Source organism: Cloeon dipterum, chromosome 1 (genome assembly GCF_949628265.1).
Source record: "Cloeon dipterum chromosome 1, ieCloDipt1.1, whole genome shotgun sequence".
Taxonomy (NCBI): domain Eukaryota; kingdom Metazoa; phylum Arthropoda; class Insecta; order Ephemeroptera; family Baetidae; genus Cloeon; species Cloeon dipterum.
In genome coordinates, this window is record NC_088786.1 from 1019812 (window position 1) to 1035587 (window position 15776).

Below are 15776 nucleotides of genomic sequence, written 5' to 3' on the forward strand. Positions count from 1 at the left end.
GAAATTTAGCTATAACAAATGTTGGCAAAAATGTAATATTTTGATTTTTGGAAATGTTGTAACTGCCTAATCTCGGGTTTTAGTTGTCAGAATTGTAAACACTACACACCGTTTGACCCATCCCAACCTGCCCTAGACAGTTTAAGGGTTTAGAGGGTGGTCAACCCTTATTCCTCTTCCACCCCATGCATTTAAGTATATATATATAACGATAAAAATAGCGTTGCAGTGCACTTTGACAAACTTATTCACTGATCATAACCCTCTTAAATCGATAAAAATCTACCCCAAATTCCACTTGCTATCTAGGGGAGGTTGAGACGAGTCAAACGGTGTGTGGTTTTTGTAATTCTGATGGCTCGAACTTGAGATTTAGCGATGAAAAATTAATGTCGGCAAAAATTGAAAGTTTTATTTTTTAGAAAATTACACATTTAATAATTTAAACCGTCTAAACTGACTAAACACCGTCCAAAAAAATGTTTAGAAATAGTCGAATGATTTGGCGAAAAAAACATCATCATGTGTGAGTTGAAATTTACTAATTAAAACAATTTTACTATAGGCAAAGTGAGATTTTAAATTAGAGAAAGGTGAACATTGCATGAATATTGCTGAAAAACCTATTTTTTCTATTTTTAATATTCCTTGGTTAAAGAGGAAATTTCTTATTAAATATTAAAAAAGCTTGAGCTTTGACAACATTGATGGAACGAACACTTCTACAAAAAATCAAGACACTTGTAAACAAAACGTGAATGTGCGCCTCCGCACACACATTTAATTTTTTTGGAATGCAACAAAGAGTCGTGTGATGTTATCTTTCCATGTTCAACAGGTGATGGTGGACGGAGAAATCCCGCAAAAAGTCAAGCAGGACGCCCACGCTATAATACTCGAGTTCATTCGGTCCAGGCCTCCGCTGCGCAAGGTAAACATTTGCTCTTGGCTCTTGGGAAGCGCGCCCGTGACCAAATAAATCTCCTTTTTCAGGCATCGGAGAGGAAGCTGGGCCCGGCCCCTGACAGGGCCCCTAGCCCTAGAGAGCTGCTGATGGAGAGCATCAAACAGGAGCACCGCCTGCGCCCCTCGTCCAGTCCCATCAAGAGGCCGAATCTTGTCAGAGTCGGTGAGTACCGCTTTTCTTTCTCGAGTGATGACGTCTCTCATTTATTTTTGTCCGACTCATTCCGGTCTTTTGACATGAAACGTTTGCAATAAAAAGATTGAAAGTTTTATTTTTTAGAAAATTACACATTTAATAATTTAAACCGTCTAAACTGACTAAACACCGTCCAAAAAAATGTTTAGAAATAGTCGAATGATTTGGCGAAAAAAACATTCGAAAAGAATGGGGAGCCCATATATACACAATAAACACATTGTTGCGCGAATTCCAAGGCTTATTAGAAAGTACATGCGTATTTAATCCCGAAAAGAATTTGCGTGTGTGAACGGCCGCTTTTCCGCCGCTGCCTTCTGTCTTCATCGATCTGTTGGCTGCGACACTCTCTCTCTCTTAATAAGGCGGCTTTGCGGCTTTCCGAGATCATCAAAGGGCAGAATGAGTGTGATTAAAAGGCTCTAATAAAACACAAGACAGACTGACAGACAGGCAACTGCTCTTCGCGTGCAACCTGACAGGAAATGTATTTAAACGGTGCCGGGCAGAAATATGAAATTGCAATCGTCTCTCTCTCTCTCGCAGTGTTTTTCGCGCTTAATTGGATTACTCTTTGGCTCGTTCCCCTCCGGCATGGCGCTCTTTCGCACCTTGAAATAATTGCATCTTGATAAATAAAAGAGCTTTCACAGCGTGCGTGAAAATTGCTGGTTTTGTAATCAAAAGTGGCAAAAACTGGTTGCCGCGCACTATCTGCCGATCTGCTTGGACCATATTTTCAATTAGAAACACTATTCGAGCGCTCATTTCACCCATTTTAACCTAAAATGAAGCCATAAAACAGTTAGGATCGTCTTCAGATGCTGCAATTATATCCTTTGGTTAGATAATCAGCCGAGAAGACCAATTTAACCGATTTAACTTACTGTAATGTGCCGTCCAGGGGACGTGATTGCACCGATCGGATTATGATGAAATGCGCGCGCGGCTTTCAATTGTCATTTTTGACCACTCGACAGATTTATACGGTTTCATCTATTTCCAGTTGCAGCAGTCGGCTCTCTCGTGCAGCTTATTAATTGTAATTTATTCATGCCGGATTAGCATCTTGTCGATTACTTTCTTCACTGCACATATGGTAATTAGAAAAATATTGAGGCTCGCGCGTCCGCGCGTCCACTCTTCCTGCCCAGCCTAGAAAGCCGAGCAAGAATTCTAATTTTTTTCTTTTCCTTCCAACGGAGAAAATTTAGTGATGGTTAATTGAAAAAGACCGTGTTAGGAATGCTTTTAGATTAATTAACCAAGTCAATCAGCCGCGCATCACGTTGAAAGTCAATTAACTTTTCAATTTATAGCAATCTGATAAGAAGTTTAATTATTGTTTGATTTTTTTAGATTGTTAGATCAACCGGTTCCTTTTCGCAGATTCGACTTTATTGACAGAAATATTATTTTCAAGGTTCTGCCGCGCTTGCACTAACAATTTTAATCTAAAGTACCGATTGAGACGAGTGCAAATCTGCAGAGGCTGCGCGTCGGCCCATAAAACAGTGAATTCAACCCTTTTGCTTTCATGCGTCAAAAAATGAGTCGGAGAGCGTTGGCCGAGCCAAGAAGGCGCGCGCGCTCGTGCTGTATTGCGGCATTACATCGCAGCTGCATTGTAATTAGATGCGAACCATGGAGGATTATCCACTGCAATATTGTGCCACAAGCTTGTAACTTCAAGCCGCTGCAGGCGACGTTCTAATTTTCGTGCTTAAACGCGAAATATGCAAACACATAGCTATAGCGTGTGTGTATATATATTACTGCATCAATAATTTGTTGCCGTGAAAGCAGGGCAATTTACTTTTAAATTAATCTTTCTCAATCTCAAAGTGCGCGACCAACCGAATGCTAAAGCTGTTTGATTTTCCTTCTCTCACCTTCGGCATTTTGATTTTTGAAACTTACAAATATTTTACTTAGGCATCAAATGGTGATGGCAAAAAGTGGTTAATTAGTTTAGTCACTCGATGAAATGCTCAAATTGCTCAACGGGCTGCTTTGCACCTTTCCAGCATGCGTGATTTGGCTTCACGGGACAAATGTCTAGCGTTTCAAAAAAAGTCCTCGGTTCGGAGGCAAGTGGCCCTTTAGTGGGCTGGGTTTTCGCTGTTTTTTTTTATTTATAAAACCAGCGTGATACTTTAAAAATCTGAAACGCCCCTAAGCGATCTCAGGGTACGTGTGAACTCATGTGAAAATTTCAAGGTGGTGTTCGGCTTCATTCAATTTAAAATCTCAAAAAACACAAAATTTGTCGAATTTTTGCAAATATTGAGAGCATCAAATTTCGGCCCCTTCTAAGAGTCAGAAATGCACAAACTACACACCGTTCGACCTGTCTTGACCTCCCCTGGTGAGCTGAATGATTTTTTGGGTGCTCACAGCCCAACCTTCATCCCCTACTGGCCGTAATTTCATCCCCCGAGTCGAAAAGTGAATTTTTTCAAATTATCTCGCGATTTTGTGTTCTTTTATATCTGGAATTTGATAATTATACTCTCCTATTCTGAACGCAGGTAACCAAAACATTTTTGAATGGCTACGACATTTATTTGGAGCAAAGAAAGCCATGTTATATGTCAATTAGTTGAAATAAGCTCACTTACTCTCCGATTCATGCAGGCATTTCAAGCCTAATTAAGATTCACTTGTATAATTAAAGTTACGTAGCAACCAATCGAGCACCTAAACAATTGTGAATGCAGCTTATTTGAAAGTGTGCCGCAGATGGAGTATTGTTTCCGATATAGATTTTACTTTCAGCCGCAGCCGCAGCAACATTTCCATGTTATTACATTTTAACTCCTTTGTCAGTGGCGTGACATTCAATTACTTTTGATCTGATTGACGTTTTTCTCGCCTTTAAGGTGGGGCCACAACAGCGTGTTTCCTCGTACCAAAATTTATTCTTATTTGCTCGAGCATACATATGAGTATAGATCACTTTTTGGCGAAAGTCAAGGATGGACGCGTGTTTTGACTACAATAACAATTTCTTTTCTTTATCTATTCGAACTTATCTTTTGTCAGTCATTCAAGACACGATTCGCGGTTTCTCGTAATTGAATTATTTATTCGTTGACTGTAAAAGTTCCATTCAATTTCATCTCGTTACTTTATTTGAACAATATGCTTTGTTTTATACCATCTTCAACTTCTTCAAAAAAGTAAGTTGCGCTCAATAAAGAAAATCAACAAATAACAAACTATCTGGATTTTTCGTGAAACTTTAAACAACAGCTGTTTCTGCTTATTTCAAAGACATACTTTTAAAGTAAAGAATAAAATAATAAAAAAATAAACCGGGTAGTGGGTAGTAAACGTGTCCCAGAAAAGCATCGAGGCCAAGGATCAATTTCCGATTTATGTAGCTTTTCCGAGAGAGCAGTTTTGCCATCTGTTATTGGCGGCCTTGTACCCGTTGAGCACCCCAAAGTGCGAAACAGGCCAAAGAGGGGAGCGGAAGCTTGTGCCTTTTTTCTCGTGTGACCAAAAAGGGCAAAGTGCCTTGATAAATCGCTGCACCGCAAGTTGCCTACATTAATGCTGCACTACTTGCGCTCAATTGACGTCACTCGCTCGTCTGGGCTGAAAATCGATGCCGAGTTGCGAGTGGTGCCACCTGTGCCGGCGAACGGCCACTCACAATAAGGCTCCGGCAACAAAACAGTCTTGCCAGGGACGGCACCATCGAAGCCGGTCGCACTTAACTCCTTTTAAATGGTTTCGCTGGCGGTTTCGTGAGACCAACTGATAATATACACGGTAAATGTCGCACCCGAGTAGAACGTTGGCAAAACATTTGGAGGCAAAGCATGACGATTAAACTCTGTGACACCCTGCCCAAGTCTTTGCATTCAAACTTCCTTGCCCTTCTTGCATGTCGTTTTACGTAGTTTGCAATACAATTTGTTTTTAAAACTTCAGGACATGTCTCGGATTCAGAAGAAGTTTTTAAGCTCCACAAAAATCCTTGTCCCGAGCGACCTTGACACGCAACAGGGAAATCAATTTCCGCGGAACAGCAGCTGCACAAAAAGAGTAAGATCACCTGCGCCGTTCGAAAATTGCTTCCCCCACCCCCTGAGGATGGGGGATGTTTGCTCAAAGTGCGGGGGCGTCAGCGTAATATTTCACACAATGCCATTCTGGCGGCGCTCGGTAAAGGATGGATAGATGGATGCGTGGGTGGATGCTGCCGGGGGAGGTGGTTGGAAATGCATTGCAGGCGCATGCCCTTGCCGCCAGCGTTCCACTTTTTAAGGCCCGCACGCCTAATGAAAGCAGCACTCCGACGTCGTCCACGCGCCACCCCCGCAGCTGCTCGCTTGCTAACAGGTTAGTCCGACTCAAAACTCGATTTTTGACCCCTGAACTTTACTTCCGAGTCGTCAAAAGTCATAGAAATTCCTCTGAAATTTGACCAATGACATAAAATCACTGCTAAAACGAACAAGGGAACGAAAGAAAGTAAAATAAATTAAAAATATAAGCTTTGCATTTGACGAAATGTCACGTGCCGAAGGGCAAAAGTGGCACGAGGTCAAGCAATCAGTATTTACTTGTGGATTGCGTGATAAAATGGTTGACTTTCATGGAAACAATTTTATAAAACTTTGAATCCGCGAAGTATTTCATCTTCTTTCGTCAAGCCCAGTCGATCTAAAACAAAATTTTATGTCCTAGGTAAAGGTAAAAGGTCACTACTGTGAATTTCGGTTTATAATTAAAATGTTGGAAATGTGCTTTAAAGCTGTCTCATAACATGTGTGAACTTTCCGAGTGATGTTCTTTAGTTTTCTTTCCAAATCTATCAGATTTTCAAGAACTGCACACCATTTAGACTTGTCTCAACCTGTCCTGATCAGCTGATGATTTTAGGGGGTGCTTACACAGATTACTGATAAGTTGGGGACGGATTAAAACCATCTCCACAGCCTGGTCCACAGCTGGTCAGCTATTTTTGCCTCGGAAGTCTCGTCACTCTCTTAAGAACTAATGTAAATTAAAAAGACGACATTGCTAATTTTATTTAATTAATTTTAAATGCAGAAATTATCGTAATAGCAGGAATTCCTGTGTTGGTACGAGTTGAAAGAAAAACGGAGCTATCAGAAGAAATAATTTTCCTTCTGCAACAAAAACAAGTCACGCATCGCGAATAAATCAGCGCTATCATAGCAGTAAGTTGTGATTATTATTTATGTGTTGTTTTTGCTCGTCGTGAAATGATCCTGCCTGCGAGACGCCGAGCTATGCAGCCTGCGAAACTCGGCTGCCTAACCGAATGCCTAACTACAGACAAAGTGCCCGGCCAGCAGTCAGCACTGCGGACCACGGCTTAATCTGATCCGCGCGGCTTTTAAGACATTGCGACAAACCCGTGTGTTATCTGCTCGTCGCGCAAAGTCACTTAAAATACACTCAACTCTTGATTACTAATGTCAACTGTGAGTTGATGTGTCGATGATTAATAGCTAAAGAGAGTGTTATCTCTACAAATTATCGTGAGTCAGGGAATTCAAAGCGGCTTGAAAGGGAAACCACACATTCTAATTTCTGCGAATCATTGTCACGGCTTGACTCGCGGCGTCTATGGACGAAATTGTTTAATTAATTTGTTCCAATCAAAAAAGGACTTTGCTATACATTAAAAATTCAAATTTCCAGCGCTTGACCTGCACATTTTCTTGGCAGATCTCGATTCCTCTCGTCGAGATCTGTCCAACAGCGTGTGAAATAAAATAGGATTTCCAGTACTGTATAAGGAGAGAGTATTCACCATTTTAACTTTGCAGCCACTTTTCTCTGGTCAATTTTGGCTTCAACTGAATCCTGGGGATCAGTTCATGCATTGGCAACAAGCATTTTACAGTATTAACCCTTAAATTTCCTCAGTCCTAGAAAATAAAATGAGAACTTTCCCAATTAACAATCTGCGTCGTGTATGTTTTTGGTTTGGTAATTATTCATGTCAACAGCACACGAAGCCGACACCCGTTCTGCGGCATGCGGTCGTTGGCGTCGCTTGAAACCAAATCCAGTCGCTCTCTGCACTTATTATAATACAGTGCGCGTGCGATCCAATTGTATCAGCAGCAGTTTGTTTCGCAGAGCATGTCCTTGATGCGAGTTGGAAAGGAAGGCTTGCTTTTGCCTCGAATTAGAGATAATTGACACCCACGCCCAACAAACCGTTGGAATTGAGAATAAATTAATATCCAAAGACGGGTTTTAGCGCCGGAAACGAAAAATCAAAGGAAGCACTTTCTCTGCCGTCTGCTGGCCGGTCGGGTATTCAAATCTAAAAGCAACTTCCGAATAATTTCTCCATTGCACAACCTTCAGATGAGGCTTTTTAATTCGTGACAAATAATGCTGGTCGGTGTCAAATTTCTCTCGGGGGCCACAGATAAAATTCGTCCAGTAGAAAGTAAAAGGACCACGATGAGGTGAAGTGTTTGTTTCTCGAGGTTTTCGCAAATTTTGGTTTGCTAGACCGCAAACCACTCTCCCCATTAGTTGTGAATAAGCATCACGCTTCTCCTAATTACTAGCGAAATCGCCGACAGCGTGTTAAATCCTGCCGTGTTGCATCCACGCGGAAAAATAATTTACGACTGCAATTAAGGTCAGAACACGCCATCATCCACATTGACTCAACTCTCAAACGTTTTAGGCAAACATTGCGCTGGAATGTCTGCAGACGAGCTGTAAATGCTTAGGAAGTAAACATGGAAATCTTTTTTAATCTCAGCTATTTAGAAACTGATTGTGGAGAGAAATCTTTTTCTTATGCCTAGCAGTTGATGCTCTGCTAGTATTTAAAAAATGCACAGAGATTTAAAACTTTTACGCGGCGTTTTTGGCGAATTTTGAGAGCGAAATTTTAAAGTTAAGGGATGCGCTGAACTAATCTTTGTCAAGCCCGATTAAATGGACGCCAAATTTGAGGTCAGACTGAGAAGACAGATGATTAGTTGATATGCCACAATTTCAACTAAAAGTCATTTTAAAAAAATTTTGCCGGTTTTTTGGATTTTTAAAACCACCGGCATACTTGAAAAATCCAATACGGCCCCTCAAAAAGTGATCTCAGGAGACGAGTGAGCTTGTGTGAAAATTTCAAGGTGGTGTTCGGTTTCGTTTTCGAAAAATTCAATTTTCAATCTCGAAAAACACACATTTTTCGATTGTTGTATGGTTGCCAACCATCGGAAATGCAAAAACTGCACACCGTTCGACCTGGCGTGATTTCCCCTGGTGAGCTGAATGGTTTTTAGGGTGCTCACCCTAATCCCTAAATCCCCCTAGTCAAAAGGTGAAAATTTCGAATGGTTTCACGATTGATTTTTTTTATATCTGGGTTATGAAAATAATCAGTAAATGCAGCAAATGCCGGAATCTTTTTGTTTGAACTGCGCCGACAGTCAATACAACAATGTTTACTTATCAAAAACAAGAGAGAGAAAAAAAGCAATCAATCTGTCCAAATTCTCAGCTTGAGGGAAATCTGAATAAGCTCTCGAAACGGCAGCAATCTGATGGACTTGGAGCAAGGAGCATAGACAAAGATCAATCTCAATCGGTCAAAATGCAGAAAAAGCGGCGCGGCGCGAGTGGCAAACATCGCGTTGTGTGTGTGTGTGTGTGTGTGTGCGGCCCCCTCCTCCTGCGGCGGGCGGGCGCGAGTCGAAGTGGCAGCGCGGCTCGGCCGCTCATTCAGTTGCCAGTGGCGTCGGCGTTCGGTGTTGGTTTTCGTTGTCGGTGCGGCAGGCGAACGAGCGAAGAAAAAGAAAAGCAAAAAAATGCTGCTCAAGGGCACGACTCGCAGGCCCACCATCACGATCGCCCTGGACCAGGAGTCGCAGGGCGAGCAGTCTCCGTCGGCCGTCTCCAGCCCCGACTTTACGGACGACGAGTGCGAGGAAATCTGCCTTGGCTCCTCCCCAGAGGACTGCAAGGATGAGTTTTCCTTCTGGACCGTGCAGAGGCCAGGTTAGATCTTTTTCCGCAACGGCCAAATTGCGTTCTATCTCGGTGCAAACGTGATACGGAAAAGTCACCCGAGCTAGGGGGATAATAATAAGGTTTCCAGCTCACGCGGACGCGTTTTTACCTTTCTTGTCGCGGCGACGGGTGTCCAGCTAACGTTGTTTGCGCAATTTATTCCTAATACGGGCACAGACACTCCTTGATCAAAACAGACCTTGGCCAGATTGGATTTTTTGGTTTCAGACCTTCGTTCTTGCTTTTGCAGGCAATAAGTAGCAAAGGTGAAACTTTCTATGCTAATTTCCCAGCCAATTTGCAACAATGCAGTCGGTCTTGTCTCTCGTTGCGTAAGACACGGCCCAGTTTTTCTCCGTGGAATACTGTAACAATTTGTCGTTTGTACGCGGATGACGACTGTTTGAAATGATATTTAAGAACTCATTAAAAGGCAATAAGTTTCTAGAGGCCCACTCTAATGTTACAAAATTTATATAAACTTCGCAGGGACGGAGAGAGATTGCTCAAAAAGCTGCGAGCCGATTCTCGCTGATAAGCATCGCTAAATCAAATGAGCACTCGAGATTTAAATAACTTCATTCTCATTTCACTCGGCAGACAATGCGCTCGCATTGCCCGCGCGCGTCGGAACTAATTAATTTCAGCTCCCACGTTCTCTCTTTTTATCTGCGAGTAGGTTGAGCAAATACGACCCAATAAAAAGAGGAGTAGTGAGACAATTCATATAATACACGTCGGCTGCGTCGGTGCGGTTTCGGTTGCAGCGGCGGATCGTAATCGAGACCGTGACACAGTAATTTCATTTTGATCATCTGCATGCACGCGTCCTCGAATCTATGGGAATTAAGAACTCTCGCAGCCCGCGTGGCCTCCAAATTATGAAAAATCCGTTTGATTATCGCAAGCGTGTATTTTTAGCCTCGGCGAAACCGCACAAACGAAATTTGTTTGCATTTTAAGTTTCTATAGTGGGTGATTCACCGCGCGCCTTTGTGTTCGGTCGGTGCAAATCTTGTTAACGCTCCAGGTCACTCTCGGCACCAACAAGGTTTCCGTGTACAGCACACGAATCGTGAGAGCTGGCTGCCGCGTCCGTCGCGCCCGCGTGCTAAGGATTTCGGGTTCATCGGACACGCCAGGGTGTCTGATCAAAATTAACTGTGAATAATTATTATCTCTTCCATTCGACGACTGACGCATGCGGAAAAACAAACGCAGTGTGGGGTCTGTTCTGATTCCTCCTCGGCGAATCCCGTTTTCGTCACGTGCTGCAGAGAAAATCGCTCTCCTTTGATAAGAAAAAAGTCAAACAGTTGGAAAATTTCGCTATACGCTAGAGGCCTGAACGGACTGTGAAAACTTTCGTGGGAGCAGCTCTGCAGTTTTTGCAGCTTCTCGGAGACTCAGATAAAGAGAAAAACGAGATTCAATCTCGCAGCTTGGAAAAGTGAATTATTCTTTCTATATGGAAACGGAGTCGGCGTTGTAACAGTAAAACGCTAACTGACCTTATAGATTATTCAAATACAATCTCCGATTAATCAGCTGTGCATATATAGTAATCGTGATTCTTTTTCTAACAATTGTCTTCAAGGTGGTGACATTCACAAGCAATATTGTGTTACTGATATGCTAACCAAAGATGCCAAATTTCCGCATTTCTTTAAATCAGGCGCATTAGTAGGATGATAGACTCCAGCGGGGGCCAGATTCGTGCGATGCGCAGATATGGCGTCCGGTGGAGTATGGCGGTCACGTGAAAATGCGCGAAAATAACCAAGTTTTCGTCAATGTAATTTGCATTACTTGTACGAATTGTGTCTTTTGAATTGTAAAAACAAACTCTTGACACTCGTACGGCTTTTTGTTTCCCACATTCAGACGCCATCTTGGATCTGCGCAGTGGGAACCAATTTTATCGCACATCTCTGGCCCCCGCTGGATCCTAGTTACTCAATTGAAATTTTCTTTTGTTGTCTGTTTTAAAACACTATCGGATCCAACAATTTAAGCCTGTGTTCTGTTCAGTTAGCTTTGTCGCTTATTGCTAGTTGAGCTGGCTGTCGGTGTGGCGCTACCGTCGCTACGTTACTTTCTTCTCTGATGGCTTCGGACTAAAAACCGCCAAAGTAACGATTTTTACGTGTCCCCCAATTTTCGGCGCTTTGCGTCGAATTGTAGACCGCGCGATTCGGCTGATGCTTAACCTATTTCAACCATCACAACCATCCCTCTCAGCCACAACAAGTTTTCGTCTTCATGCTTGCGATACTCAAATTAAGTCGTCAGAAGCAAGGGGGTGAATTTCACAACGCCTGCGTCTAGGCGAGACGGAGTAGCGGGGTGCGCGCACTGCAGTGCTCGGATCGACGCCGGCCACCGGCCTTTTAGCCCAGAATTATCCCCCATAGCACTGCCGTCCGACGTGTGCCAGCTTGCCCATGCAAATTCTTAATTACTTTCGCGAATTTACAATCGGTGCCGTCCGATCCAGTGGGACCGACCAGACTGCCGACCGCCATTGCTGGTATAGTTGTAGCACGTTTCATTCCATTCGAGTCTGACGTGAATGCTAAAATGCATCGATGCAGGCACAAAAGCAAGCGATTATTCCATCTCTAAAATTGCGCGAATTTAAATTTGAAGCCGGAGTTTTGCTCTTTCCGCAATCGAAGCGTATCAAATTGTTTAATGACCAAACTGCGCCTATCCAATTCTTCCCAATTTGTCTATAGATAACGACTTATGCACGGCATCTCGAAATTTTGTTTGCAGTCAATTACTCGCCATGCCGACGAATCTAAATGCACGAGAGAGTTTCACTAGAAAATTACTTTCCAAAGCTCGCGCGCTCTCCGAATGTGAATAAATAAATGCACTTCCGTTTTTTTCCTCTCCATTTGCCTTTGCCGGCAGAGAGTGAAAAATTATAATTACTCGCGCACACGCCACGACAACCATTTTTACGCCCAGGTGCAACATGGTATAAGCTGCTCTTTTTTTATTGTTCCTGCCGCGATGGAAATAAGCAGGCCTCATTATTCCTAATAACAAGAGCGGAAATTTCGTTCCAGTGCAAACATAAAAGAGCGGTTCAACGTGCTGTGATTAGATTACTGCTCTCCTCGGTGGTGGCTGCGCTTCTTCAATCACACCACCCACTCTGAATTGTAAATTTGAAACGAAGAGTCTATTTGTTTAGCAGGTTTCGCGATGGCTTGAAAAACATTTAAGAATTCAACATTTCCTCCTACCGAAAAAGGAATCGTCTCTCTCTTTTTAATGTTTACTACTAAAACACGAACACTCGATTTAAGAGTGAAAATTTCACTGCACGAATAAAGAATTGAAATTTGTTTTAAAATGCTCTTTGCAAAATAAAACATACAGATCAGCATTCTCAGAAAGTTGTTGACCCCAAGTACAAGTGATAATGAAGACTTTCTTAATGCGCCTCGTCATTTCTCTTATTTATTAATTAACCCTGCTGCAAATTGGAAAATAATGCAATTTGCGTGTGTTGCAGACACGTCGCCGCAGACCCTGCTGAAGGAGCCGACCCGAGAGCCCGAGGGCACGCCAATGAGGAGGCTCATCCAAGTGGATTTCTCCAAGTTCCAGGTAGGCGAGCAAAAAACAAACAGGAATGAAATAAGAGAGAAAGAAAGTGACTTCTCGTGCCCCAAGCCGTTTTCCGCGTCTGCTGCGGTTTTTTTATTTATTTACCTTCTGACCAGAGTAATTATTTGGTCGTTTAAATTACGTGCGTGTGCAGATCGATTTTTGTTGATCTGATTAGTGTCGTCGACTTGGCCGCTGACGTCACTTTGCGGCAAATAGACTGCTGCTGGTAGTGACAATGACACGCGCTGCGCACTCCATTCCAAACTCTAAACAGACGCCCTGATTTGATTGCGAAATCCCGGTCGTCATGCAATTAAAGCGATTAGCACTCAATATTCAATCAGAAAGAGAGGCTGCGCAGAAGCAGAAATGTACCTTTTTCTCGTCACTTTCGTGCCTAGAAAATTAGAAATAGGATTGGTACTACAAAATCCTGGAAAATTCTTGTTGCCAATGCATGAACTCGTCCCTTAGGATTCAGCTGAAGCCAAATTTGACCTAATTATGCCTGTAAATTTTTAAGAAAAGTGGCTGCAAAGTTAAAATGGTGAGGACTGTCTCCTTACTTGAAATCCTAATTTATTTCACAAAAAAGAGTTTCCCTAAAAGGTTTCACAAGCTGTTGGACAGATTTCATCGAGAGGAATCGAAATCAGCCAAACAATTTTGTGGTCAAAATGTGGAAGTTTTTTATAATATTTCAATTTTAATGGTCGCACGGTCCTTTGCAAATTGTAGAACAAATTGTTTATAGATCAACTGCTCGTTGCATCAAAAAATTCAGATAATTTTCAATTGTCGGCATTTTTCAATCCTTTTTAAACGTGGACGAAGTTATTCCGGCCCCAGTCCGTTACGAATACTGCAATTATGTGCGTCAAATGTCATGTTGCAAGAGTTCGACTCGTTACGCTGTGTTGTGTGTGAAAAGTTTCCCGCGTGAATTCGCACTTTGGCTTCCCAGGAGGAGAAATGAGCGTGTTTTCTCGTAGTCATGACGCGTTTTACATTGTGGTTGGCCATTTGAATCGTTAATCGTGCACTCGCATATTATTTTGTACACACACGCGCGCGCGTCGGAGATATATCTGTTTTCGTCATTCCGCGAAGTGACCCAGCATGAAATAATCCTCCTCTTTGCAGTGACGTGTGTGTGTGTGTGTTGTTCTGCACTGTCTCGATAGCAAAAAAAGCGGCAGTGAGTGCTCTCTGCGCGATGAGATTTCCTCTCTCTGCGGAATAACAGTCGCTCCATCGCAAAATCAGTTTTCCACTCGATAGCGTCGGCCTTTTGGCAGCAAAAAAGGATTGACGGATTCTGGCAGCCAGACGTTTTGCTCTTGGAACATAGAAGCGATCATTTTGATTATTGTTATGAAAAACACTGTCCGAGTCTTTGTGCGACAGTCATCGGCGGTTTACAGTTGCGAAGATGTCGCTAATGATCCAACGCAAGCGGCCCACATTCCGTCTTTGCACTAATGGACGGTTCAATAAGTTGGAGAGCATTGCAAATGAAAAGGCAAACACCAACAAGCTTTCCCACTTGATTTCACTCGGTAAAAAAATCCTGATCTTTTGCACGCTCGGAACAAATCGCGTGTTTATCGAAATGAACAGGTAGAGAGTTGTAGAAGAAATTCGCTACTTTTACCCAGGGCAGTTCAGGGTCGAGGTGAGTGCTGACCTTTTGCTGGAATGAAGCCAGCTTGCTCATCATCGCAGCCAGGTATGCAGCCCGAGGGTTCACTCAACTCGGCATGCCATTGTTGCGCGCAGCCAAAGATCGAAATGTCCAGATACAAAATACATATTGGGAAAAAAGAAACGCAAGTTCAAAAGGAGAGCTGCCGTTTAGTTTGCTTTGGAACTGCTCGTTTATTGCTTCCGCAGATTTGATCTTTTTTTGTGCCGGAAATACTGTTCTTTACTACACGCTTCGCCACTTTCCTTTTTTTTAAATATAAATTATCTTTTTTCGTTTTGCAGCTGCAGTAAACGTCTTTGCGAAAGTAAAATTATAGAATCGTGCAGGCCAATAATTAAGAAAATTTTCAAACGGTGTGCGAAAAATTCCGTAAACCGTGATTTTGCAATTTTCGATTTTTATACGACCTTGTTCCTAAATTTGAGATAGTATCAAGTGAAGGCTAGAGGGATATTTCACAAATTTTCTGTCCAGCTTTACTTTTAAAACGAAAATGGTATTTTTTGTCTGTTTTGTTTCAAATGCAAATTATCTTTTTCTCGAGCTGCTGTCACAGAGAAAGTTTCCCTGTGTTGTGTGCATGGGAAATGGTTATCGGCGGAAAAACCTTGAAGCGCGCAATTCTTTCGCATTCCTCAGTAAATCCAGTTATGCTAATGTCCTCCAGCTCGAATTTGAAGCGCAACCGCGTAATTCAGCTTGGTTCATCGTAACACGAAATAGTATATATCTGGGCCAATTTAGGCCAGACACGCGTCAAATTGGGCCACAAGTGGAAAATTAAGTGCGGCGCTTGCGCTAGACACAATATGAAATCGATATGACCCAAGGGTTGTGCAGCAGGAAAGTGTGTCAGTCAGAAAAATGCAGCCGAGAGTGGGAGACTGCGGCCGCAACAATAATCCTAGCTACTGGACCCAGCATCATCTTCTTTGATGAGCCAAAAATGCTTTAAGCACCGCGCGCATGAATACAAACAAAAAACACACACTCCTCTCTTTGGTTGGAACTTGAGTCGTTCCGATAGAATAAATAAAAAGCAAACACACTGTGCGCTGTCTTTATTCCTTCCGTTATTTCTGCTCTGCATTGCGCAAATCTGCTGTTTTCTCCGCCGTCGAGCGAGCAACGGAAAAAATCATCTCATCAGTTTTATTTTGCTGAACGTGAGTAACGCCGGCGCCTCTTTTTCTACATTTTATTTATGTCCGACAGAGTTTTCTGGTTCCTTTTTTTTCCAAAATTTATAGCCTC

General features: G+C 42.6%; 1 protein-coding gene across 3 annotated transcripts in view; it reads left to right on the plus strand.

Moving 5' to 3' along the window:
- spir (spire type actin nucleation factor) overlaps positions 1 to 15776 on the plus strand; it is a 67485-nt gene that overhangs the window by 40683 nt on the left and 11026 nt on the right. For all 3 annotated transcript variants that reach the window (XM_065475905.1, XM_065475907.1, XM_065475906.1), the window contains 3 exons: positions 839 to 931; positions 994 to 1129; positions 12717 to 12811. In XM_065475905.1, coding sequence (XP_065331977.1) covers positions 839 to 931; positions 994 to 1129; positions 12717 to 12811 — 324 coding nt within the window. The remainder of the gene's footprint in view (positions 1 to 838; positions 932 to 993; positions 1130 to 12716; positions 12812 to 15776) is intronic.